Below are 25666 nucleotides of genomic sequence, written 5' to 3'. Positions count from 1 at the left end.
AATCCAGGCCAAAATGTCAAGGGTGCTGAGGCTGAGGAGCCTGTTCTGCCTCAAGGTCACCACTCCCATTGGGCAGGTCTGCCATTGAGGTCCAGAGAGATAAAGTGACTTGCGAAACTTCTAAGAGTTTCAGTGAGGATGCCACAGCCCAGTTTGTGTGACCTTGATCTTTAGAAGGAGCTGTGTATCCAGAGACAGAAGGAAACTCCCAGGCAGGGGCTGGTTGCCGAGTCCTTCTGCCCAGGCTCTGCCTCTCCATCCTGGATAAGCCAGTATTGCAGTATTGAGATTCTCATGGGCGTCAGGCTGGCCCCACTGACTACAGGGGCACATCTGCCCGTCTCAGAGGCTGGGCCATGGCAGCCTTTGCTTTGTTGGTGTCTCAGAGACAGAGACCACTTCTTAGGTCCAGGTATTTCACTCACCAAGGGAGCAGTGTGTGCCAGGAGTGGTGTTCAAAGATGCCCTGACATTCATCAGAGCCGAATCGCTGGGAGCACAGCCCTCATCACCGTGGTTCTGGTTGTCCCAGGATTGGCGGAAGCCTTCCTGCCCACAGGCTCTGACCCATAGAGGCCCTCAGTTTCCTTCTCTATAAAACAGACCTTAAAATGCCTGCCTTGCGTGTTTCCTGTGGGAGGAATCTGAGAAACTGAGTCTAAGGAACACATGCTTTGACACTGGAGTGCACTGGTGGCAGATGTGTGCCGTCTGCTTTTGCTTCAGTGGTGTATACAAGTCCCCGTGGCTGCCTTTTGGGAAAGGGAGGGAAAATAGGCCACCACACAATGGCCCAGTGCCGTCCAACAGTCCTAAAGCGGTGAGGGAGAGAACTGTCTGTGCCAACCAATATGGCAGACATTCGTTCCATGAGGGCTGCTGAGCACTTAACATGCAGCCGGTGGAACTGGAGAACTGGATTTTTAACTTCATCTAATTTTAGTGAATTTAAATGTAAGTAGTCGCATGTGAGTAGTGATTACTGTATTGGACAGTGCACCTCCGGACCGTCAGTATGGCTAATTTTTCCTCTTTAATACTATGGTTTTACCCCAACACCACACCACAGTCATGTCAGCTTGTCTGACATATCAGCCAGCCTGCCTGCCTGCCTGCCTGCCTTCCTCCAGCTCACCAGCAGAAAATTTTCTCAACCATGTTACCATGCCTTTGTGGTTCCAGCCTGGACAAAACTTGGTCCCAGCTTCCCCCAACAGGAACCTTTTAAACAGAACTTAGGCTCTCTCCAGAAAACTGGTATAGGGTGGTTCTGGGAAGGAATCATCTAGAACATAGTTCAAGCGCGTCTCACTGGGCTAAATTCCCCTTCTGTTTGAGACTTAATTAAGGCAGCCTAGAGCTTTTAGCACCTTGGCGACCTCCTGGCTGTGTTTCCTGACATAGAACCCATCCTCAGACCCTGACTCAGATTGTTAAATGTGTCCCCAGGAAGACTGTGAGGCCGTGGAGGGGACAGGGCAGGGAGGAAGCCTGGAGAGTGCTATGTCACGCCAGGTCCCAAAGATTTTCCACGTGTCCCCAGCCAGTGGCAGGCTGGACCTTCACATTTGGCACCTGCCATTTACGAGTTAAGGACACTCTGGGGGTGCCAGGAAGTAAGTTCCCAGGTTCCCCACCTTGAACTTGGTTACTCTAGCAACTTTTACCCAGTGTCCCAAAGGGCTGCAGGTGCCAAGGAAAATCAAAGTCAGGTGCTGACCTCAGGTGACATTTTTCTGCATCCAGAGGAGAGTCCCCTGCACCCTGGCCCCAGCCGGGAAGCAGCTCCCACCAACCTTTGACATAGTGCTGTCGCCCATGATGGTTGGGAGGCTGGGGTTTGTAACACATAGGTGCTTCGCCTGGGGGTCACGGGGCAGGCATGGTGTGGCCAAGTCAGGGTCCAGCCCTGCGTCTATCTGCTGTGCTTTCCTATTGCATCAGCTGTCGCCGTTAAGACTCCAGACAGGACGGAGCCCTGTGCCATGTCCCCAGAGACGTCCACCAGGGCACGGACAGGACACTTGGAGTAAGGGAACCGTAAGAAAAGAAAATGGGAAGAGTGAAATGTTAATCACGAATAAAATTTTGGGTGTAATTTCTGAGTACTCTTAGACCTCTCTTCTAAGTTTGTCCAAGAATCTTAGGTAAAAAGTCTTCTCAGAGGAAAATAAACTTTTATCGCAAGCCAGATAGTAAGTACTTTTAGGCTTTGTAGACCATGCAATCTCTGTCTCAACTTCTGATCTACTGGGTCACATGATCTACTGATCACTGGAGCACATAAGCAGCCAAAGACAATATCTGAATAAATGGTGATGTCTGTGTTCCAATAAAACTTTCTTTACAAAACAGGCAGTGGGCGGGATTTGGCCTTCTAGCCATAGTTTGTCAGCCACTGGTCCAAGTTGGCCCTGAACCCTTCTTCTGAGTGATCACAACTGTTTAGACTAAGTAGATTCTAGGACACTGGGCATTGCTGAGACCCCTCCCCATCATTACTTTAGAGCCCTGTGGAAGGGGAGAAAGTCATCCAACATCTACTGAGTTTCAAAAAGATGCTGAGGCTCTGGTAACGTCCAGTGCACAGAATCGCCAGCCTCTCGCAAGCAAAGACAAGTTCCTTCTCTTCAGTAACTCCCACTGATGACCCATGTCAGGGCACCATTGTTTTTCTGTTTTACATTTCCATCTTTTGGGTACCTAAGACACCTGCGCAGTTAGGTGTCCCGGTAAGTCAGGGAGCACAGTCTGTGTTTCTCTGGTCATTGCTTAGTTCCATTCTCCAGTAGATCAACTGCATCATGAGGGCAGGGCCCATGTGTTTTGCTGACACCCCCCCACCCCCAGCACAGTGCATGGCTCATGGTCGGCTCTTCATGGGTAAATGCAGTGAGCGACTATTGACACTCAGGAGTCAGGGCAAAGGGCTGGGCTGGGTGGCTCCCAGAGCCTTCTGGATTCCGCTCTGTCTCGCCACTCTGGATGGCGCAGTCCTAAAGCTGAGGGGCTTGGCTCCACGGAGCGGCAGGAGCGGCAGGCTGAGCAGATCTGGGAGGATCGCAAGCGCGAGGAACAAAGTTGGAAGAGCGTAGACACCACTGAGTAACAAGCCCTTGCCCTCAGGAGCCGGACAAAGAGGGCTGTTTGGGCCAAGAACAAGGGGGGACGTGTTCCTCAGTCGCCACCAGAGGCCTAATTAGTGACACCAGCCAGCCACCCGCTGCTCTGGGCTCCTGCCCCGGTCTCCACCCGCTCTCCCCTCGCCTTGGGAAAAGCTGCAGCCGCTCCCACCAGAGACATGAGCCCGATTCATAATCTCCCTTTCCTAATTAGGCACACGAATGATGGAAACAATTATTAATAATATATTAGGTTTTTAAAATGCCCCCACAGGAGCTGAGCCTGAGAACTCGGCCCTGATAATAAGCGGCCACGCTGGGCTCTGTGCCCTTAACAGCAGCAGAAATCAATAAATCAAGGCATGAGCGGCCCCAGAGAGCAAACGGAGGGTCCAGAGCCCCTCGCCCTGCACCTCCGGAAGGACCCCGCCACCTGCAGGGGGCAGAGAGTCCCCCAGGTCCCTGCCTGGCCTGGGCCAACAAGGTGGGACCTCTCCGTGGGGCCACGTCCTCTCCCCCTCCCCGTAGGGCTCAGCTCTACTGTAACCTCCTTAAGAGGCGTCCCCGATGCCCATGGTGACAGCCTGCCTCCCTCGTCTCTACCTGTCTCATTTTCTCCAAAGCATCTTTCAGTAATTTGTAGTTACACGAGGCTTTACTTGCATGCATTTATTTATTTATGGTACTGGATTGAATCCAGCGAAGTTCTACTTCTGAGCTATAAATAGCTCGAGCCCTCTTTGATTTTTTATTTCGAATCAGGGTCTAAGTGGCTAAGGGTCTCACAAGTTGCCAAGGCTGGCCTCGATCCTGCAATCCTCCTGTCTCAGCCTCCCTATGACTGGGACTGCAGGCATGTGCCACTGTGGCCGGCCTGTGACCAGTGACTGGTGTACCCCTTTGCTGCTCCCCAACACCAGCCCCTCCTCTGTCCTCACGCCTCACCTCCCACTTCCCTATACTTTGGGCTCCATCTGAGAGCTGTGTACAGGGGTCCATGGCACAGAGACGCACCCGCCAGCCTGCTCAGTCCTCGCCAGCTCCCCTCTCCTCACCCCGCCCATCCCCATCCCCACGCACTCGCGCCCTCTCCCTCCGCCACCTTAAAATCCCTTGTGCATCACCTCAACCCTTCTCCCACCCGGCCAGCTATGGTCCCGCAGCACCCCTGAGCTGCTTTTTGCAACAAAGCTCCATGAACGGATTGAGCACGCCTGCTGTTCCCATGTCCTCGTCCACGTTCTCTTAAACTGCCCCTTGAGGGTCTTCTCGCCCTTTCTCCAAACCGCTTTGACATGGTCAGCGGCAGCTGCCACGTCGCTCTGTCCAGCGGTGGGTTCTCTGCCTCACTGGGCTCTGCACACTCATGGAGCCCATTGCACCATGCAGACAGTCAACTGCAGGGAGCATGGCCGCCCTCCTCCTCTTCCTCCTCCTTTCCCTTCTCCTTTTCCTCTTCCTACTCCTCCTTCTTCTCCTCCTCTTAAGACCCTTTTTCAAAATAGGGTCTCATTAAGTTGTGGAGGGCCTAAGTAGCTGAGGCTGGCCATGAACACCCGCCTGTGCATGCTGGCCCTAGCCGGCCTCTTCCTCCTCCTGAAGTCTTGACTCAGCCCCTCCTGGGCCCTCCTCTGCCCTTGCCTCTCCTGTGTGGGTCCCAGGGCTCAGGGCTTGACCCTATCCCTTCTCTGTCTACACACTTGCTTGTTCAGGCTCAGGGCTGGGGCCTGTTGAGCCCCACATTAATGCCCCTGGTGGGGCCCCAGAATCCAGATCCCACTGTTGTCTCTTGGTATGTGGTGGAGTTTCTAGGTGGCTTCCTGCCTCCTTACCCCACAAGCTCCATCCTTCTGCATGTTTGGCCCACATCCTCAGAGGCAGCCTTAACCCTCCCCTGTCTCCCACACCCTACATCCGCACGTTCATGGAAGGCTCCTTCAGAGCGGATCCAGACCTCTCCTCACAGCCCCCCACACAGCCTGTGCTCAACACAGCCACTGTAAGCCACACCTGGTCGCCCTCTCCCAAGACCTCCAGTGTCACCTCACTCCTCAGCCCTTCGCAGAGGCCCCAGACTCTGCGCAACCTGTCTCCTTCTATCTCTTGGTCTATTTTATATTGGCCTTGTTCCTGCTCCTCACACACGCTGGCCTCTGGGCCTGCACTTTGACTCTCCCTCCACCCCAGCGCCTGAGGGATGAACCCTGCCACATCCCAGTCATTGTTCAAATGTCACCCCTGGGGCTGTGCTCAGCCACCCTACTTCACACCGAGACCACCCACCCTGCACCCCAGCCCCCTCAGCCCCCTTAGGCTGCTCTGCTGTGTCACAGGGCTGCACAAGGTGGCTCCAGGAGGGGGCGCTGCCTTCTCGGCATCTCCCGTAAGAGCAAGGAGACCATTGCTGCCCCTGCGGACTTTTCCTCTCCCACCATTGGCCAGAAATGCATGGCCCTGCACCCTCTGAGGCTGGACCCATGCTGTATTCCTGCCAAGAGTGGGCCAAGGAGCCGGCGCTTCTGCCAGCGGTTACTCCTGTAGGAAGCCTGAGGCAGAGCTTGGTCAGCAGAGAAGGGGTGGCCCCCAAGCCAAGGCACAGCTGGGGGCCGTGTCCACGGGGTGTAACTCCAAGGCGAGTTTGTACTACTCTCCAGAAATGGGGGCTGATTTCAGAGATTGCCACAAGCACAGAGGCCTCATGTTCTGTTTGTGACTTCCTAATCCAGCCGTGGACTCTGGTGCATTCAGGCTAAGAAACTGAGTGAGCAGCCCCGCCCCCGTGCCAGAGCGAGGCCCAGTGGGAGGTGGGCGCCCCTGGCACGGGCCGCCCCGTGTGCCCGTGAATGCAGTGTGGTGGCCTGAGAGTCAGTCCCTTGTGCCCTGAGACAATGGGGCTCTGTGGGGGCGGGCCACGAGGGGGAGGAGGCGCCCCAGCTCCCACAAACTTCCTTAGTGGATATCGGTTGTGTGTGTCAAGCAGCCCGGTGGGGCCGGGGCTGGGGGCACTGAGGCAGGGAAAGTGGTATTAACCTGTGAAGGCCGCTCAGAGAGACCGCATCCTCGGTGGCACTGTGCGACGGTTCAGAGAGCCAGGCAGAGTCACAAGGACCTGGGTCTGGTGCCTGTGCAGCCTGGGCAGGAGCCTCCCTGAATCCAAGCCTCAGTCTCCCCCTTTGTCCAAAGGGTCTGACACAGGTCTTGCAGCCACAGGAGTCTGCAGCAAAGCCGCCTGTCCCCTGCTATCCTGGGATGCCCTGGGAAGCATCCCAGGCAGGCCAGCGAGGCAGGTGGAGAACACACAGGCTCTGAAATCTTGGGACCTATGGTCACCTTTCCAGGTGCATGCCAAGTCCCCCGAGCTGACAGTTTCCTTGAGACTCTTCAGACCAGTGGGAAGGAGGCATGCAGAGAGGTTCTGTCCACCCAAAGGGCTGACCGCACCTTAAAGCAGGGTTGTATGACCCCTGTCACCTCTGCCTGGTGGCATCACCAAGCCCAAAGGGACCCAAGACAGAGAAAGGACTCTGTGTCCAGAAAGCCTCTACTCTGGGAAGGCTGGCTTGTCCTCTGTGCTGGGGAGCAGCCCTCACCTCAAGAGCAGCCGAGGCCCCTGCGGGAGATGGACAGTCCTGGTGCAGGCCTACCGCGTGCCTGTGAATGGAGAGGTTCATGGGAGGAGATGGAGACTGGTCTCCACAGCACAGGGACAGTCTCAGGCCTGGAGGACATGGCTCATGGTCGTGAGCCGCCCACGGAGCTGGGCCTGTGCAGAGCAGCCTCAGGCGGCCCCACCTCACCTGACTCTGAGGAAGGCCAATGAGGCACCAGCCCTTTCAGCTCCTGGGGACCACGGGAGGCCATTCAGGCAGCTTGAGTGTGAGTCACCAAGGGCTTTGAAAGTTAGGAGAGGTGTCTAATGACATCCCCAAGCCCACAGCATCCCAGCAGCGTCTGCAACTCAGGCTGTGCTCACGGAGCAGAATGCCAACACTAGCCAACGGCTGCTTCTGTAGGTGGCCATCCGCAGGGCTGAGAGGCCAGGCCAGGGCCAGGAAAGGGGCTTTAAAAGCAAACAACATAGGCCGGCCGTGGTGGCACACCCTTGTGATCCCAGCATTTGGGAGGCTGAGACAGGAGGATCCGGGTTTGCGGCCAGCCTCAGCTACTCAGTGAGGCCCTTTGCAACTCAGTGAGACCCTGTTTTAAAGTAAAGAATAAAAAGGAGCTGGGGGTGTAGCTCAGAGGTAGAATGCCCCTGGGTTCCATCCCCAGTACCGCAAAACAAACAAACAACAACATGACTGTCACCCCCCTCTTCTAAGACCAGGCTACATGTGTAACTGCTCAGAGCTGCCTTGAGGCAGGCACAGGGGTGCCCACCTGTCATCTCAGCAATTTAGTGACACTCCATCTCAAAATGAGATAGTAAGGGTTGGGAGTGTATCAGTGACAGAGGGCTCAAGCCACAGTACTACAAATGAAAGGAAGGAGGAGGAAAGAGAGGGGGAGGAGGAAAGGAGGAAAGAAAGAAGGAAAAGATGCCTTGCAAATCAGATTATTTCCAAACTATTTGCTGTTATCTGACTCACTAATCCCTCACTCAGTTCCCTCCTGTCAGTCAAACATCTGTGCACAGTTTCTCTCAGACAGCTGGCTCTGGGTCCAGTGGAGCCAGCTGCTCCCTGGTTATACACCAGTATGTGTTGGGCTGGCTCTGAGGGCTGTCACAAGGCCCCTGGCTCTGAGGCCTCAGTTTCCCCACTGCTAAAAGCGGAATATAACTGGGCCATGCACCATGGCACTTAGTGGTCCTTGCTGAGTGATGATGGCTGGTACTCTTAGGAAGAGTGCAAGAACTCTGCCTCCTCCATCTTAAGTGATGGTCACACCCCTGAGGAAGGGGGGCACCTGTCACAGAGCAGCAGGAGGCCCGGCCTGACCCCAGTTCTTTGGTGGCCTTGGGCCTCCAGTGCCCCTCCCCTGGCATCTCCGTGGTCTCTTTGGTCTCTGTCTCAGTGAGCACCATCCAGCTGGGCACATTGGAAGCTCCCCTCCACCTGCTTCTTTCTAGGGACCTGCAGGGCGCTGTGAGCTTTCTCCCACTTCTGGAGCACTGGCCACAGTGTATAATCCCGTATCTGCCAGGGTGTTTGTTCTCTGTCACCCTCTCCTATGCTCCTAGTTCCTCTCCTCTGCGTTCCCTGGGGTAAGGCTTTGTCTGTCCGGCTCCCTCCCTGGCCTCCCTGCTGGCCTGGCCCGCCTGGCTCCTCCCTTCCTGCATCATAGTTGAGAAACTCCAGACCAAATGGGTCCATGGCAGCGCTCACCTCATTTGTTTCTTGTCTCTTGGGGAATCACCGAGGTCCGCTATCTTGGGAACCATTGTTTTGTGTATCCTGCTTTTGGGTGTTGTTGTTGTTGTTGTTGTTGTTGTTTATTTTCTATTTCAGGGGGCCAAGCAAATATGGTACCTGTTTCTCCATCTTGGCTGGAAGGAGAAGTTTCTAAGCTTTTGATGGTGTATTTTCTAACTAAAAAGAATGTGGTCCCTCTGAGCTGGGTGTCGTGGCGCACACCCCAAATCCCAGTATTTAGGAGGCTGAGACAAGAAGCTAGCAAGCTCCAGGCCGGCCTCAGTGAAATGGAGTGAGGCCCTGTTTCAGAATAAAAATTACAAAGGGCTGGGCTGTAGCTCAGCGGTGGAATCCCCGTGGATTCAGTCCCCACTACGACACACATACACACAAAGGCGTCTCCTCTGGGAAAGACAAGTGAAGCCTGGCTTCTTCTACGGTGCCCTCTCTGCTTGCCTGGCTCAGCATCTTCGCAGGCTCCAGGAGTGTTTACTGAACCCAGCAGACAGGTATCAGGAGAAAGGGCATTGCGACCCCCGAGATGTCAGGACAGCTCCTGCCTTTCCAGCATGTTCTCAGGGAGTGACGGAGGAGGCAGAGACCTCCTCCCTGGCTCTGGACGCTCTGACAGTCTCAGGCTCCCCTGTCTCCCACCTGCCTCTAACAAGGTGTTGCCCTCACCCCGAGCCACCTCTGTAGGCAGGCATCTTGGCCACCGATGACCTTGACCTCACACTTGAGCATCCATGCAGGCCTCTTCTATTGAGATTGCTGGCTCCTTGAGCAAGATTACCAGTTCTCAGTTAGCTTCATAATAACTCATGGAGTAGCTGGCACTGGCTCAATAAAGGCACACTCTATCTCTGATCTCATCTCTGTTTTTATTTTGTGGAACTGGGATGGAACCCAGGGGCATTCTACCACCAAGCTATACCCCAGCCCTATTTTTTTTATTCTTTATTTTGAAACAGGGTCTCACTAAGTTGCGGAGGGCCACGCCAAGTAGCTGAGGCTGGACTCGAACCTGCGATCCGCCTGTCTCAGCCTCCCAAGTACTGGGATTACAAGCATGCACCGCCACATCTGGCTTTGACTCCTCTTTGTAACCCCAGGTCCTGGCACAGTGCTAGGCACCAAACATGCTCAGCAGATAAATGAATGAGAATTTCAGGATATTGTCCTCTCAAATGTGAACATCAGTTTACCCTACGCTAACCTATATTGTCACCTCTGGACAGAGACACTGGCTACAGCCGATGGGGGGGAAATTGAAGCAGAGGCAGGCCTGACAGGCAGCTCAAAGATTGGGGTCTCCGTCCTGGCTTCTAGGAAATTTGCTTTTTAATCCTGGCCCTTGGTATTTATTCTCTTTTCTGAAATGACACCCCCTAGGCTTCCTCTAGCTCCAACATTTTGTAACTGACTCAAGCAAGGATGAATAAGGATGTAGTCTTTGAACACAACAGCTGGGTTTCTGAGCAGAATCCAAGACCTCTGCCAGGTTTGGGTTTCACAGAATACCTCCGCCTTTTCCTACCCGTTAGCATTCTGCCGTGGACAACTGCTTCCAGCACGTGCTGGGGACTGGTACTCTGGGCGGAAGGGCAGTCTCAAGCTGGGCTCACTGCTTTTAGGATCAATTGTGTTTGAACAGCAACCATAAAAAGAACGTCCCCACCTCATTAACCGAGATTGTAAGGGAAAGAGGCACTGTGAAATCCGGTGCCAAAATCTGAGGGAGGCTTGACAATCCGTCAAGTTGATGGGATTTCTCAACAGGCCCCAGCTGGCTTTTTTTTTTTTTTTTTTTTTTTTTTAGGGACAATTCTTTCTTATGTAGAAATATCGAGCTCATTGTTATCAACATCTGTAGCTGCTGGGATCACTTATTGTGACCACAGAAGACATGCGCCTCCCCTACATTTCCAGGTGCAACTGGGCAGGACCATGCACTGGTGGATTTATGCTCCAGCCACAGGCTGTTGGTGACCTTCTGTGGACCATGGGCGGCAGGCATGGCCCTGAGGACTCGCCCAGAGGTTCAAGGCAGAGGCACAGAAGCCGAAACGGCTTCCTCGGCTGTGGAAATGAGAAGCCAAGCTTTGAGGTGTGGGCCCAGTGTGGACACAACAGCCTTGTGTGATAGGCTTGTATGCCTGACTCTCCCACAGTGATGGCTTCTGTAGGGAAGGCTGGAGGCTGGATCCATGTCACGTCACCAGGGAAGGCTTAACCTGAAAGTCAGGGAAGCCCCAGAATGAGGGATTGAGGGGAAGGATTTGGGACTTGATAGTTTGCCAAAAAGGGCACTGGACAAGTTCGTCAAGGGAAAAAGAGAATCCTCTGTTCTGGTTTGGGTCTGGAATGTCCCCAAAGGCTCCCGTGTTGAAGGCACGGTTCCCATTACAGCAATGTTCAGAGGTGGGGCTTTGAGGCTGGTCATGAGCTCATCAGAGAATTATGCAACTGATGGGTTAATCCTGTGATAGCTGAATGGCCTACTGGAGGAGGGACTTAGTTGGAAGAAGTAGGTCACCGGGGCCTTGCCCCTGGCCCCTTCCTTGCCCCCTGTTCCCACCACCACGAGCCTAGCACCGTGATTCTCTGCCCAACCTCAGGCCCAGAGCAATGGACCAGCCCACCCTGGACTAAGTCCCTAAAACTATGAGCCAAATGAACTTTTCTCCTCTACGTTGTTCTTGTCAGGGATTTGGGTCACAATGACGAAAAGCTAATGAATACACCTCATCCATATTTTATTTGCATTTAGTCCTATTTTGAAATTCTACGTTCTTTTTCTTTCCATATTGGCCTGACCCCTCCTGGCTGATCCTTGCCCCAGCCATTCATGGGAAACGTTGCTGACTCTGGGATCTTGGAGGATCTGAAGTCCAACCCTGGGGACTTGACATTTGTTAATGGGGCTTTAGCTCCAATCCCCTGGGAAGCATAATAGCTTCCCGGATCTCTTAATCTACCTGCTGTTCATTCTGCAACAGCTCAGTACCACTCTCTTCTCTCCATCTTTCTTGGTTCTGCACGGGAAGATACACAAAGACAAGCAGTTGGGAAAAGCAGCGCTATAATGATAATCATGAACTGGAACCAGCAATCCCACTCCTGGTGTTTATCCAAGGAAAACAAAATGCGTCTATACCAAGACGCCCATGCAGGTGTTTGCAGTAGTTTTCTTCTTCACGGGTGGTCAGAAAAAACCTGGAAGCAACATAGGTGTCCATCAGCAAGCGAGCGGGTACACAAATTGTGGCATACACAATGATGGAATACTACTCATTAATAAAAAGAAAGGAATTACTGAAGTAGGCAACCGCGCGGATGAATCTGAAAAACACCTTGCTGAATTCAGGAAGGAAATTTTTTTTTAAAAGTGAGTGCATAAGGCATAATTCCACTTATGTGAATGTTGGGAACAAGCAAATCTAATGTATGATTTTAGAAATTAGAAAAAAAAAAAGAAATCAGGATAGCCATTGCACACGGATACTTTCTAGGGTGTTAGAACCGTTCTGTGCCACAGAGGGGTCTTGGCTTCCGCAGGTGTATGTCTCTGTCAAAGCCGGCAGGGGGACCCTCAAGGCAGAGTTTATACCTGGATAAGAATAAACAGAAGAGCGAGGGGCAGTGTCTCAGAAAGTCTTCTGCCTGTCCCCGCATGCTTAAAAAATAGGACTGGGCGTGTAGCTCGGAGTTCCATCCCAGATACCACACACAAAAAAAAAGGTTACGCTACAAGGTGCCTGTTACTGAGTGGACGAAGTCTGGGGCATTGCCTTGACTCTTCTGCACATATTCACACTCATTGAAGACCTGCCCACAGTGCTGTCTGTCTGTCCATCCCGTCTTCCCTCCTCACTGACCACCTCCTTCCTTCCTTTCCCTCCCTCTCCGCACCCTTCCCTTCCTTCTTCCTGCCTCCCCCTCTCCTTCCCTTTTGTGATCCTGGGCTCTTCTTTTCAGTTGTGCCTGGTCTTCCCAGGACCTTTGGGGATGAGGTCCTGGGATGTCTTTGTTTTCTCAGAGGAAACTGAAACATCCTCTTGACACCTGTGTTTCAGGTGCCCCAGTACAGCCAGGCCAAGGGGGTCAGGTTCACCCTAAAGACTCTCTGGGTCAGAGAACAGTGGGAGGACTAGTAGTGCCGAGGGCCAGGTGCCCTGTTGGGTACAGACTCTTCTGCCTCCTGGCCACCCGTGCGAACAGTGATGACCGCAGGTCCCACCACCTGGCCAAAGCCAGCCCTGAAGAAAGCCGGCCTCCTGCAAGAAATTCGTTTAAGCAATTGAAGCAGCTGGGCCTCCTTCCCTCTTCCTCCCCCAGAGTCCCCTGTGAGCCCGGCTCCCCACCCCCACCTGCACAGGAACCGGATTTAATGCCTCAACTGAGAGAAGAAGATGTTCTGTTATTTTTCATGGGAAATTAAAGCTGACCCGGCTGTCAGTTAGCTCATGCCAAAGGAGGATGGATGGCCGGGGCTGGGCGCTTAACCCCTGCTCCGAGCTCCCCAGGGCCGGGATGGAGGCGCTGGGGGAGGCAGCCTGGCTGGGAGCCAGCCATGATGTCACTGCTTTGGGTGGGGTGGGGGTGGGGACCGCGGGAGAGGTTAGAAGGCCTTCATCTGGGCGGTGGGTGTCGCTGAGTTTCCACGGGTGCCACCTGCCACAGTTCCACCTCTGTTGCAGGCTGCAACGGGCTGTTGCAGGGGACACTCAGAACGCTCCTGTCTCTTCCAGATCCCAACCCTACCTCGTTCCCCGATAAGGAAAGCTGGTGGTCAGGGCTGGTGATCGTCATCGCTGTCTGCTGTGCTTCCCTGGTGTTTCTTACCGTTCTCGTCATCATTTGCTACAAAGCCATAAAAAGGTGAGTGTCCCCCACGGCACCCCGCTTGGAGTCCTAAGAGAAAGCCTGCTGAGCTCCAGGCTCCTATCAGTCTTTTAAACATAAGCCCCGGAGAGGCAGAAAAGCTCACAGTGAACTCCTCTTCACCCTCGCCCCAAGTTAACAGCTGCCAAGACTTTGCTCTATTGGCTACATCTCCTTCCTCTTTCTTCTTTTATCTTTCTTGTGGCTGAAATATTTTAGAGTTGATCTCAGACATAATGCCCTGTTATTTTTAGGGAGTTTGATTCCAGAAGCATTTGATGAGCACCAATTAAATGTCAGGCCCAGGACAATATAAAAAATAAAATGTTGCAAAACATCCAAAGGATAATAGGAGTTGCTAATAGTTTAATATTTGTAAGGGGGAGAAAAAGGTAATTCCCTGAGAACCAAAGTTAGAGGGGTCACAGAAGGAATACTTGTAACATCTAAAATATTTTTCTTTTATTCTGTTGTTATATGTGATTTCACCTCAATAATTCAAAAAGAAGAAAGACTAGCATAGCAAGTTAAAAGTCTTAAAACAAGTGCATGGGGGGGGGGCCTCCGGGAGAAAGGGCCATGGAAAGCCAATACTGGGAGCATCCTGAGCACAGGGGTGGGGGCAGGACCCAGATGTGGCAGTTCCGCACAGGACAGGATGGCCCCTGGCATCTTCCTGCCAGCCCAGGGCCCCCTTCTCCCGTAATGCTTCTGCTTCAAGGCAGTCTCCAAAAATGACAACCGATAACAAGAGAATTGCAGTGCCCCCTGATTCAGGGGAGGAGTTCAGGAATGGAGCATGGGAGGTCTTCCAGGCCACGGCAGCTGTGTGAGCAGAAGCCTGGGGCCCAGGAAGCCGCTGGCACAGGGAGGGAGGGGGCTTTGGCTCCTGGCTGAGCCATCTGTCTGCACCTGGGCACTGGAGTTACTGAAGGTTTTTGAGGAAGAGTGTGCACCACCAGGGTGTGGGCCGCCTGTGCCCTGGGAAATGCTCAGCCTCACCTTTTACTAGATTTCGCCTCTTACAAAGACACGCACTGTCTACTTCTGCCCCCTCTCTGGCCCGCAACCCCTGAAGAAATGTGCTACTGCTTCAGCTGGAGGAGGGGAGAAGAGCACATCAGAAGGAAGGCTCATGACATCTCGGAGCTGGGCTTTGTTCCAGAGACAGGCAGGTCTGAGGAAGGCCCCTGCCAGGGGAGTGGGCGAGGCTCCTTCAGGGAGAGTGGCCACGTGGAGGGCCGGGGAGGGGGTGTGATTCCCTCCAGAAGTTGTGGGTCTCTTGTGGAGCCAGGCGTTTCCTTGAAGGGGGTGTTGCCCCTTCCAAGGGGTGCTATGGGTGGGGCTCCTCCCAGGGCATATGGGCATGGTCCTGGGTCAGGGCAGGGAGTGGGTGTGGTCCCTTCCAGGTGGTGTGGGCAGTTTTCTTTCATGAGCCTTGTTGGAGCTAGGAAGCAGAGAGAGCTAGTGAAGCACTGGGGCATCCCGAGGACCACTGGGGCATCCCGAGGACCACTGGGGCATCCCTAGGACCACTGGGGGCATCCAAAGGACCACTGGGGGCATCTAAAGGACCACTGGGGGAATCCCTAGGACTGGGGCATCCTAAGGACCACTGGGGCATCCCGAGGACCACTGGGGCATCCCTAGGACCACTGGGGGCATCCAAAGGACCACTGGGGGCATCTAAAGGACCACTGGGGGAATCCCTAGGACTGGGGCATCCTAAGGACCACTGGGGCATCCTAAGGACCACTGGGGCATCCTGAGGACCACTGGGGCATCCCGAGGACCACTGGGGCATCCCGAGGACCACTGGGGCATCCCGAGGACCACTGGGGCATCCCTAGGACCACTGGGGCATCCCTAGGACCACTGGGGCATCCCTAGGACCACTGGGGCATCCCTAGGACCACTGGGGGCATCCAAAGGGACCACTGGGGGCATCTAAAGGACCACTGGGGGAATCCCTAGGACCACTGGGGGAATCCCTAGGACCACTGGGGCATCCTAAGGACCACTGGGGGCATCCAAAGGACCACTGGGGGCATCCCTAGGACCACTGGGGCATCCCTAGGACCACTGGGGGCATCCAAAGGACCACTGGGGGCATCCAAAGGACCACTGGGGGCATCCAAAGGACCACTGGGGGAATCCCTAGGACCACTGGGGGCATCCAAAGGACCACTGGGGCATCCTAAGGACCACTAGGGGAATCCCTAGGACCACTGGGGCATCCCTAGGACCACTGGGGCATCCTAAGGACCACTGGGGGCATCCAAAGGACCACTGGGGGCATCCAAAGGACCACTGGGGGAATCCCTAGGACCACTGGGGGCATCCAAAGGACCACTGGGGCATCCTAAGGACCACTAGGGGAATCCCTAGGACCACTGGGGCATCCCTAGGACCACTGGGGCATCCTAAGGACCACTGGGGGCATCCAAAGGACCACTGGGGGCATCCAAAGGACCACTAGGGGAATCCCTAGGACCACTGGGGCATCCCTAGGACTGGGGCATCCTAAGGACCACTGGGGGCATCCCTAGGACCACTGGGGCATCCCTAGGACCACTGGGGGCATCCAAAGGACCACTGGGGGAATCCCTAGGACCACTGGGGAATCCCTAGGTCCACTGAGGGCATCACTAGGACCACTGTGGACATCCCTAGGTCCACTGTGGACATCCCTAGGTCCACTGGCGGCATCCCTAGGACCACTGGGAGCATCCCTAGGGCCACTGGGGCATCCCTAGGACCACTGGGGGCTTCCCTAGGGCCACTGGCAAGAGGAGGAAATAGTGCCCTGGGAACCTAGCCAGAGCAGGTTCAAGAGGGGCCGCCCAGCTGGAACTGCAAGTCAGGAAGCAGAGAACCCACCCCAGCATCAGTTGCCTCCAGTGGCCAAGCCCAAGCTGCAGGGAGATGCAGTGGTTAAGGTCAGCCTCCTGTGGGTGCAGGTTAGGGAGAGGGTGGACCTGAAGTCGGGTCCTTGGAGACTGCAGCAAGCCCATCTCCACCCAGCACCCTGGGTATCCAGCGGGGGAAGAGGCGCCCTCTTGCCTTCAGAGTTCATAATCATCTAGAAGGGATGCTGAAACAGAGAAGGGCATTCACTGAGGGGAGGGAGCTACCACACCACCACCAGAGCCCTTCTGGGGGACAGGCTTAGCCCCTGGGGGAGCTGGCCCAGCCAGGGCTGGGAATGAGCTCAGGCAAGCCAGAGGCCTGTCTGTCTCTCTCCCCAGAGGAAATGGAGGATTTCTTTCTGTTGACCATTTCTTTTTGGTCAATAATTCATGTGAAACATGCCTTTCCTCTCAGGAAGCAAAAGCTTACCATGTCACTGTAAAGCCGTTAAAAAAAAAAAAAAAACCCATGTTAAAAACAAAACATCAACAACAGAAGAACCCCTGGCAGCTTCCAGTCCCAGGGGAGGACTTCCGAGCCATCTCTGTGGATGGCCCCAGGCCGGTCCTCCAGAGGCCGGCAGCTGGCCGATGGTTCTAGAGTCAACTGGGAAAGAAAAGAGGTGACTGGGGAGATGCAGGTTGACATGTCGGGTGGCTCCAGGGGACACACACGCCCAGGAGCACCCTCCCTTCCTATGCAAGATAGCTGCAGCCCTGGTGCCAGGGATCTGGGGCTGGAGCTGGGGCTGGGTGGGAGTGCGGCTGCTCTGCATTTCCCAGAACCTCATCTTGGGCTCCAAAGGGGATGCTGGAGGAGGAGTCAGCCACCAAGGGGCTCCAAGGGGCCCACTGCTCGGGGAGGAGGGCAGGCTCAGACCCGCAGCAGCGGGAGGGAGGGAGAGGATGGCAGTCCCTCCACTGTGCTGAGGACTCTCAGCTGGAGGCTGTGCTCCTGGGGCAGTCTCTGCATACCTTTCACTCTGTGTTGAGGAGAGCAGGACCCTTCCCCATTGCCCCCTGCCTGGAGTCACCCCAGGCAAGGGGGAGCACCTTGTCTTTAGGGCCTCATGGCCACCGTCCCTTGTCCCTTACCGCGGCTGGGCGTTCCCCATGAAACCACTTGCCAGCCCTGGCCGCCTTATTGACAGGCTGTTACAATTGGGCCGGGCTGCAGATTGAGTTGCGGAAGATAAGCAGGTGCACGCTTCTTGGGCGTGGCCTGTGCGCATGCCCACGCCCCCCTCCCATTGCTGCCTAGTCGGGTGCTGTTCCTGCTTGAGCCACTTCCCGTAGGACCAGTGCTTCTGAATGCTCCCGCCTTTTTGATGATGCCTGGGAAACACTTCTGATGGGCACAGGGCTGCCCCGGGAGTCAGTGTGGGTCCACAGATACTGACTGAGCACCTTCTGTGTACCAGGCTGGATGAAGCTCCGGGGATGCAGAGGTGAATGGGACAGAGCCCCTGCCCTCCTCCTGCTAGTGGAGAAAAGCAGATCAAAAGGTCGCACCAGTAAATTAATAAATGAGGCGATTAAAAATACCATAAGTGAGCCGGCATGGTGGCTTAGGCTTGTAATCCCAGCGTTTGGGAGACGGAGACCAGAGGATAGGGGTTTGTGGACAGCCTCAGCTACTGAGCGAGGTCCTTCGCTACTCAGTGAGAGCCAGTTTCAAAAATAAAAAGACTAAAAAATAGGGCTGGGGTGTAGGTCAGAGGTACAATGTCCCTGGTACCATCTTCAGTACCGAAAAAAAATACTCTAAGTTCTAGGAAGAGAAAACAAAATACAGTAATAGAGTAGAGAAAGATGGGGTTTGGGAAGGGGTGGCTCCAGCCCGTCAGAGTTAGACATGTCTGAGGGAGCTTAGTGACTAGCAAGTATGGTGAGGGATTTGTTCACTCACTCACACTTGTGCATGTGCGTGTGTTTGTGTGTGTGTGTGTGTGTGTGTGTGTGTGTGTGTGTGTGTTACTAGGGATTGAACCCAGGGACATTCCACCTCTGAACTACACCCCAGCCCTATTTTGTTTTATATTTTGAGACAATGTCTTGCTAAATTGTGGAGGCTGGATGCTAACCGATTGTCCTCCTGTGTCAGCCTCCCAAGTACTGAGATTACACGCCGGGCTTCATCCCCACCTTGTGAGAGCTCTAGTTGCACATAGTTAAACATGTCAGGTATGCCACAAGGCTCTCAAGAAAAACAGCAAGCCGTGACTTTCCCCTCCTCAACTACTGAATTTGTAGTTGCTTCCTCTGGTATTTCTCCCATGTTTGAGGTGATGTGCATACAGCTATTTGCATTTTCTTCCAACTTTAAACATTATCTACTGAAGTTCTACTGCAGGGAATACAAGGGTCAGCACCCCTCATTCGCATAAAAAGCCCTTCCCCTTGTCCACTCGTGGACATCCCGGTGCGGGGCTCCAGCTGCTCAGTATTGACTTTAGCACCAGGATGTCCACACTGGCTGCAGAGCCTGGGGCTGTGCTGGGACCTGTTTCTTTTCTGGGGTTCACCATGCCTGCTTTTTGTGTGGTCAGTTCATGGGTGCCAGTTTTGTCTTGGACACTGTCACCCTCTCCGGGAGAGCCTACACAGCCACTGGGCTTCTGTCAGCCTGGATGGTCGAAAAGGCTCCTGCCTGGGCTTCATCCGCAGCGCGATTCCTTCCTAGACTTCAAGCTATCCCTGAATGGTAGGCTCAATAGAAAGTCCACCCATGAAGTTAGTTTCCATTCAGACTTTATGTTCTTTCTGGAGCTCTGAGGTGGCCCGGTGAAGGATTGGATCGTCCTGAACGTGTAGCCTACAGAGAACAGCTGGTCGCTGGGGTGGGAGGGGGGAAGCGTTTCCTCTGAGGTCTGAGGCTGGGTGAGCCCCCAGGTCAGGGTCAGCCCCTTGTTTTACAGATGAGGACGTGCCAACTTTCTGTGCCAGCCACCTGCCAGAGTGGCGCTCTCCCTGGGCTCACGACTGCTTTCTGCCGTGCCTGGGGTAGTGCTGGTGTTCACATGCTGTGCACCCACACACGCGGGTGTTGGCCGGGGAGGCTCGTCTTGCCTTGCTTGGCTCCAAGCTGTGCCTGGCACGGCGCCTGCACACGGGAGCTGCCCAGGCTCGGTTTCCGTGGCATGAATGGAGGCTTGTTTACACAGCCTTGCCAGAGTCCGGCTTTTAATTTGACAAATGCTCTTTAGAATTCCAGCAAACTCATTTTTTCCCCTCTCTCTGGGCAAGGGCAATAGAATCTGGTTTTGGAGTAAATAACATGTGCCCGGTTTTCAGCGCTTGGCCCCCATCCTGTCACCAGGACCCTCTGCCATCCTGTTCCTGCTCCCTCCGAGCTGTTCTGCAGCCGTCTCTACACCTAGACCCGGTGCACGAGGGCTGACGCAGCACCCTATCATCACTTGAGGGCCGCTCAGCCTGCGTGTGACGCTCACAGGTGGTAAACACTATGAAAGAGGCCCTGCTGCCTCCCCACAGGACACCCTCCTTCCACCCTCCACTGCCCAGGCCTGGCCTCAGGGAGGAGCAAGCGGGCTTCTTCATCCACCCTCAACGCAAGAAAGTCACGTGGATCGCCCCACAGCCCGCTCCTGCCTTGAGACGGTTTAGTTCATGGCCTGAGCATCTGTGTGCAGGGCCCAATGCAGGGACTGGGGCTTGACACCAGCTGTCTGTCCCCTTCTGCTCCCATTTTCCCTGTCTGTGTGGAACCCCCACCCCACCTTCCCCAAATTCAATCTGTCTGGCTGGGACCCCAGATCGCCACATCTGGTTCTGCCGTGAGCCCTGCTCCGCGGGGCCTCTGCTGGTCAGCACCCATGGGTGGCCTGGCTGCTCAAGGCCACTGGCTCCTGGCCCTCCTGCTTTGCTGTGGAATCAAGACGTCGCGAGTGTATCCAGGGCCCATGCTTGGGCCCGGCCTCGCTGCTCTCTGCTAGGCTTTTCCCTGGTCAACATAGGGTTCATCTGAATTCCAGCTGTCCTGAGTCTCTCCCCGCAACTGCCGCTTTCCTCTCTCCAGGAAGAGCTCAGTCAAGAGAGGGGCAGGCGCAGGCTGCCTGCCTAGGGCTGAGGGGCTTGTGTGAGTTTATTCCCCCTCCAAGAGATACCCTCCGAGGTTGGGTGGTGAAATGGCGCCCTGGTGGCAAGAGACGGGCAGCTGGGCTGAGCCTGCTCCTCCATCTCCCAGCATCCTCTGCGCAGTGGGGCCTGCGGCACTGCAGATGGGCCGCTGTTGGACAGCAGAGCCAATTTAGGGTTTGACCTGCTGCCCATGGGAGACCCAAACAGGTCCCTGCTCCTTGGGGCCTTTTTCATCACCTGCCTCTCTGAACTCATCTCCAGACACACTGGGTCAGGGTGTAGGCAGGGCATTGTCCCTGGAACCTTGGAGAGACAGCTTTCCAGATCCTGCGAGACTGATGCCACCTGCTCCTCCTGGAGGCCTTCCAGCAAAGGACCTTCACCCTCTTGGGGCTGCTGGGCATCTTGGGCCTGGAGGACAGTCACTCACCCCAAGCTAGCGGGGAGGCCCCCTCCTAGAGCCCTGCACATGGCGCTGCAGAACTTGCTCCAGCGCCCAGGCCAGGAAGAGCTCACTCGAGAATAGATCCCAGGCTGCAAGGCAGTGCTCAAGGGGAGAGGGGGACCTTGGCCGTGTCCTGCGCTGACGCCCTGGGCACAGGGCTCCCAGGGGGGAATCCGGCCAGATCAGAGACTGCTCAGCAGAACACACAGGCCCTGGGAGCTGGTTGAGACCCTTGGCTCCACAAAGTGTGCTGCGCCCAGTGGCCACCTACCTTAATTTGTCTTTGTGGAGACACACAAAGGAAGGTGGTGCATGCCTGGGGCGGCTGCTTCTCCATGACAGCTTCGTGGCTCTGAAAGGCTTTCCCTGGCTTCTTGTTGGGGAGTCTGTAGTCAGAGCTGGACCTCTCTGGTGGTTTGGGTAAGCACACGCACTCACACTTATGCATGCTGGGACCTTTGGAGGGGTCTGGGACCTGGAACCTTCACTTGGTTGAAAGCAAACCCCCCTGGGGGTGCAGAGGTGAGGCAAAGCCGGGCAGCACTCTCTCTCAGGATGCCCATGGCTTCCCCTTCAGCTGAGGGGGGCAGCTTCACATCACTGTCCACAGGGCCCCTGAGGGCCGCCCAGGTCTTGCCCTCCCTGCCCAGGCCAGGCTGTCTCTTCAGAGGCCACTCATGACCGCGGGCGTGGGCAGCTGGAGCTGTGGGCGCTGTGCTCTGAGCCCCTGCTGCTTGTCCGGCTGGGGACAGGTGCTCCCAAGGGGGTACAGCCCTGCCTCCTAGGAAAATGGCCAAGGAAAACCTCACTTAACCTCTCTCTTGGTTTTAGGAACCATGCCATTTAGGGAGCCCTCGGGGCCCATTCCTGCCTGGACCAGGGTGGCCCAGGCTGAGTCCCGGCACCTTCCTGTAGCTCGTTGGAGTCTCATGGGCGCACATTAGGTAGGAAGTCAGCAGACTGGAGAGCACCAGTAACCGCTGGCCAGTGGAGCATCCCCTGCCCACGCCTTTACCAGCAGTGCCAAGAGCTAACATGAGTTTACGGAGCACTTACGGTTTGCCGGTCTCTCATCCAAGTGCTCGACATGCACTAACCTGGCTAATCCTGCCAACAAGCTGCCTATGAAATGGATATCACGATTGTGCCCATTTTGTAGACAGCAAAACTGAGGCATAGAGAGGTTGTGTAGCTTGCCCAAGGTCACACAGCCAGAAAGTGGTAGAGCCAGGGTTCCCCAGTGGTGACATCTGCCTCTTAGTGTGACTGCAATGCCACCGTTCAGTTCCCTGTTTGGTGAGGAGAAGGACTTGGCTCAAGGGAAGATCCGGCTTCTACCAGGCACCAGGGAATCACAGGGGCTTGGGAGCAGCTTTGGCCAACAGTCCAGGAGCAGGATGGCTGAGGACCTGGCTCAGGTGGCAGGAGGGGCGCAGGCCAAGTCCACTTCTCAGGGGAGCCTGCGCTGCCCCCTCATCCCTCACCACTCTCCGGTACCTATGAACATCTCCATTGGTGGAGTTCTGGGGCCCCAGAACATGGGTTTGAGCTAGATGAGTCAGGCCTCTCTGAAGGACTCTGCAGGACTCTGGGGAATGTGATGAGGGTAGAGGACTAGGAGCCCGTTTTTCAGGAAATGTCTGCTGGGAATGCTGAGCTAATGGGAAGCCATCTGTACCAGCACTGGGTCCTAGCAGGGGTGGGTGTGGTCCAGGCCCCGCCACAGTGCAGCGGGAGTCCTGGACAAGTCAAAGCCCTCTCTAAGCCTCAGATGTCCCTGAAGTGACTCTCCTAACCAGCCTTGCTTCTTCAGGGCACTGAGAGGAGGGACAAGGAAATCTCTGAGTATGCTGACAAAAGCAAAATAGGAAGTGTGGGTTTGATTTTGCCTGTCCAAGAGAGGCCCCCGTGGCTGGCCTGACAGCCCAGAACAGGCGCACTTGGTTCTTTCTTGTGTTTAGCGAGTGACTCCTGCCCCAACAGAGATGAGGACAGGGCACAGATGTGGTCTCGGTGTGCCATCTCTGGGAATGCCTGGTGCTCCTACTCATACTGACGCTCTAACCTCCTCACAGACCTCTCTTCCTGAGCTCATTCAGACAGGCTGTGTCCCATGGTATCGAACTTGCCACCAAGTGCCAGCCCTGCTCACGATGGCTTTGGGAGGCTCTGGGGGTGTTGGGAAAGGCACACGCAGTTGATCCATGGGCTCTTGATGATGGGTGTAAACGTTCAGTTTAGACAGCACTCGGCAAGGGCTGGTTGGGCTCAGCTCTGGGGCCCCGGGCAGTGCCTGAGCTGAGGCCCTGTGGAGATCAGACCCGCCTGAGTGACAGCACCATTGAGTGTGGCACTGGGACACACGGACTGTGCATCCCAGGACAGCAGGATGTAGACACTCAGGGTGAGGGCCAGACCTGCCTGAAAGGCTCTAGGGAAGAGGGGGCTGCACTAGGCCAGACGGTAGCACTGAGGTGTTAGCATCTCAGCAAGCGAGCAAGAGCTTCTCACAGCCTGTCTCCCAGCCTTCCTGATCCTCTTAGACACAGGATTGGTTCTTGGGGTTCTGTGGCCTCTCAGATGGGCTTCAAAGGTAGGACGTATTCAAGGATCGCAGGGTGTACTAACTAACTACTTTAATTTGACCCTTCATCAGCATAATTATCATCACTCACCATCACCACATCACTGTCAACAGCACCAACCCAAGCCTCACCACCTCTACCTCCTAAGCCACCACCATCATTATAATCTCCGCCATCATCACCATTATCACCACCACCACCACCACCATCACCCTTATACTATCTCCATCATCACCACCATCATTACCACCATCGCCACCATCACCATCACCATTACCACCATTATCACCATCAACCTCACTACCATTATCACCACCGTCACCATTACTACCATCACCATCAACCTCACCACCACCATCGACATCATTACCACCATCACCACTACTACCATCATCATCAACCTCACTATCATCATCACCACCATCACCATTACTACCATCTCTATCAACCTCACCACCACCATCACCACCATCACCATCACCATCACTACCATCATCACCACCATCACCATTACTACCATCTCTATCAACCTCAACATCACCATCACCACCATCACCATCAACATCACTACCATCATCACCACCATTACCATTACTACCATCACCATCAAACTCACCACCACCATTGCCATCATCACCACCATCACCATCACCACTACCACCACCATCATCAACCTCACTACCATCATCACCATTACTACCATCTCTATCAACCTCACCACCATCGCCATCATCACCACCATCACCACCATCACTATCACCACAACCACCACCATCACCATCAACATCACTACCATTATCACCACCATCACCATTACTACCACCTCTATCAACCTCACCACCACCATCACCATCAACCTCACTACCGTCACCACCATCACCATACTACCATCACCATCAACCTCACCACCACCATCGCCATCATCACCACCATCACCCTCACAACCATCATCTACCATCATCATACCATCATCATCACCATCACCGTTACTACCATCTCTGTCAATCTCACCGCCATCACCATCATCACCACTGTCAGACCCACCTGAGTGACAGCACCATTGAGTGTGGCACTGGGACACACGGACTGTGCATCCCAGGACAGGAGGGATGCACTTGGTTCTTTCTTGTGTTTAACGAGTGACTCCTGCCCCAACAGAGACGAGGACAGGGCACAGACGTGGTCTCGGTGTGCCATCTCTGGGAACGCCTGGTCATCCAACTCATGCTAACGCTCTAATCTCCTCATAGACCTCTCTTCCTTCCAGTTTTAATTACCACTACCATCACCATCACAGTCACACTAACATCACCCTCATTATGCCTACCATCACTACCAGCACATCTTCCATCACCATTCCCACCATCACCATAACCACCATCACCACTGGCATCACCATGACACCACTCCCTTCATTCCATTCTCCATTGGCCCTTGGCTGCCTAGAGACAAGAGTTGGAAATCCAACCATCAGCGTCTCTGTTTATTGACTGTCTGCTCCCTCCAGTACTCACCATCATGTCTGTCTGTTCAGAATCAAAGAGAGACCAATCAAAGCCTAGTCATACTCGTTGGCTGTTCATTCTGGTTTGTCCAGAACAATCCCAATCCAGGCCCTGCTTCATTATTAGTAGCTTACCTCTTTCCCACTCAAGGAGGTCCTGGTTGGCATGCTAAATTAAATGGTCACTCTAGTTAGGACCATGTCTGGCTTTTGATTTACCCATAAGGACCAACAGCCCCAGGATGCTAACCCAGAACAGAACCCGGTGGGCTTCCTTCTGGGACTGCCATGGAGCATGAACGGTGGCCAGAAGGTTGCATGACCACAGTCACTTGTAACTAATGGTGTCCCTACCCCCACCTTGCCCCCCATTCTAGGAAACCGCTGAGAAAAGATGAGAACGGCACCGGTGTGGCTGAGTACCCCATGAGCTCCACGCAGGGCACCAAAGGGGTGGATGTGAACAACGCAGTGGTGTGAGGCTGCAGGCCTGGACCCGCTGGCCAGAGGGACACCTTGGTGGCACTGGTGGACACAGCTGACCCTGGGCTTGTCCAGGACTTCATGGCCTCGCAGGCCTCACGCCTCCTGAAGGAGAACTCGTCCTCTTTCAGGCCCCTGGTCAGCTCGCGGGCAGGGGTGGCGCAGGTGCCAGTCTGGGCCCGGCTGCCCTGCATGCGGCCCCTAGGGCAGCACCACCACTGAGGCCCTTCATGTCCTCCTCCTCGTCTTGTGTTCGGCCCCTGACTGACCCCCAGCTGC

General features: G+C 54.8%; 1 protein-coding gene across 1 annotated transcript in view; it reads left to right on the top strand.

Annotated features, from left to right (window-relative positions):
- Positions 1-25384, top strand: part of PRIMA1 (proline rich membrane anchor 1) — a gene marked incomplete at both ends in the record, with an annotated part of 51152 nt that extends 25768 nt beyond the window's left edge. The window contains 2 exons of the mRNA XM_080707810.1: positions 13228-13357; positions 25282-25384. Coding sequence (XP_080563936.1) covers positions 13228-13357; positions 25282-25384 — 233 coding nt within the window. The remainder of the gene's footprint in view (positions 1-13227; positions 13358-25281) is intronic.
- Positions 25385-25666: the final 282 nt, after the last annotated feature.

This window comes from Muscardinus avellanarius, assembly GCF_963383645.1.
Source record: "Muscardinus avellanarius genome assembly, chromosome: 12".
Classification (NCBI taxonomy): Eukaryota; Metazoa; Chordata; class Mammalia; order Rodentia; family Gliridae; genus Muscardinus; species Muscardinus avellanarius.
The sequence above is the reverse complement of the archived record's forward strand: the minus strand, read 5'-3'. Positions and strand labels throughout refer to the sequence as shown.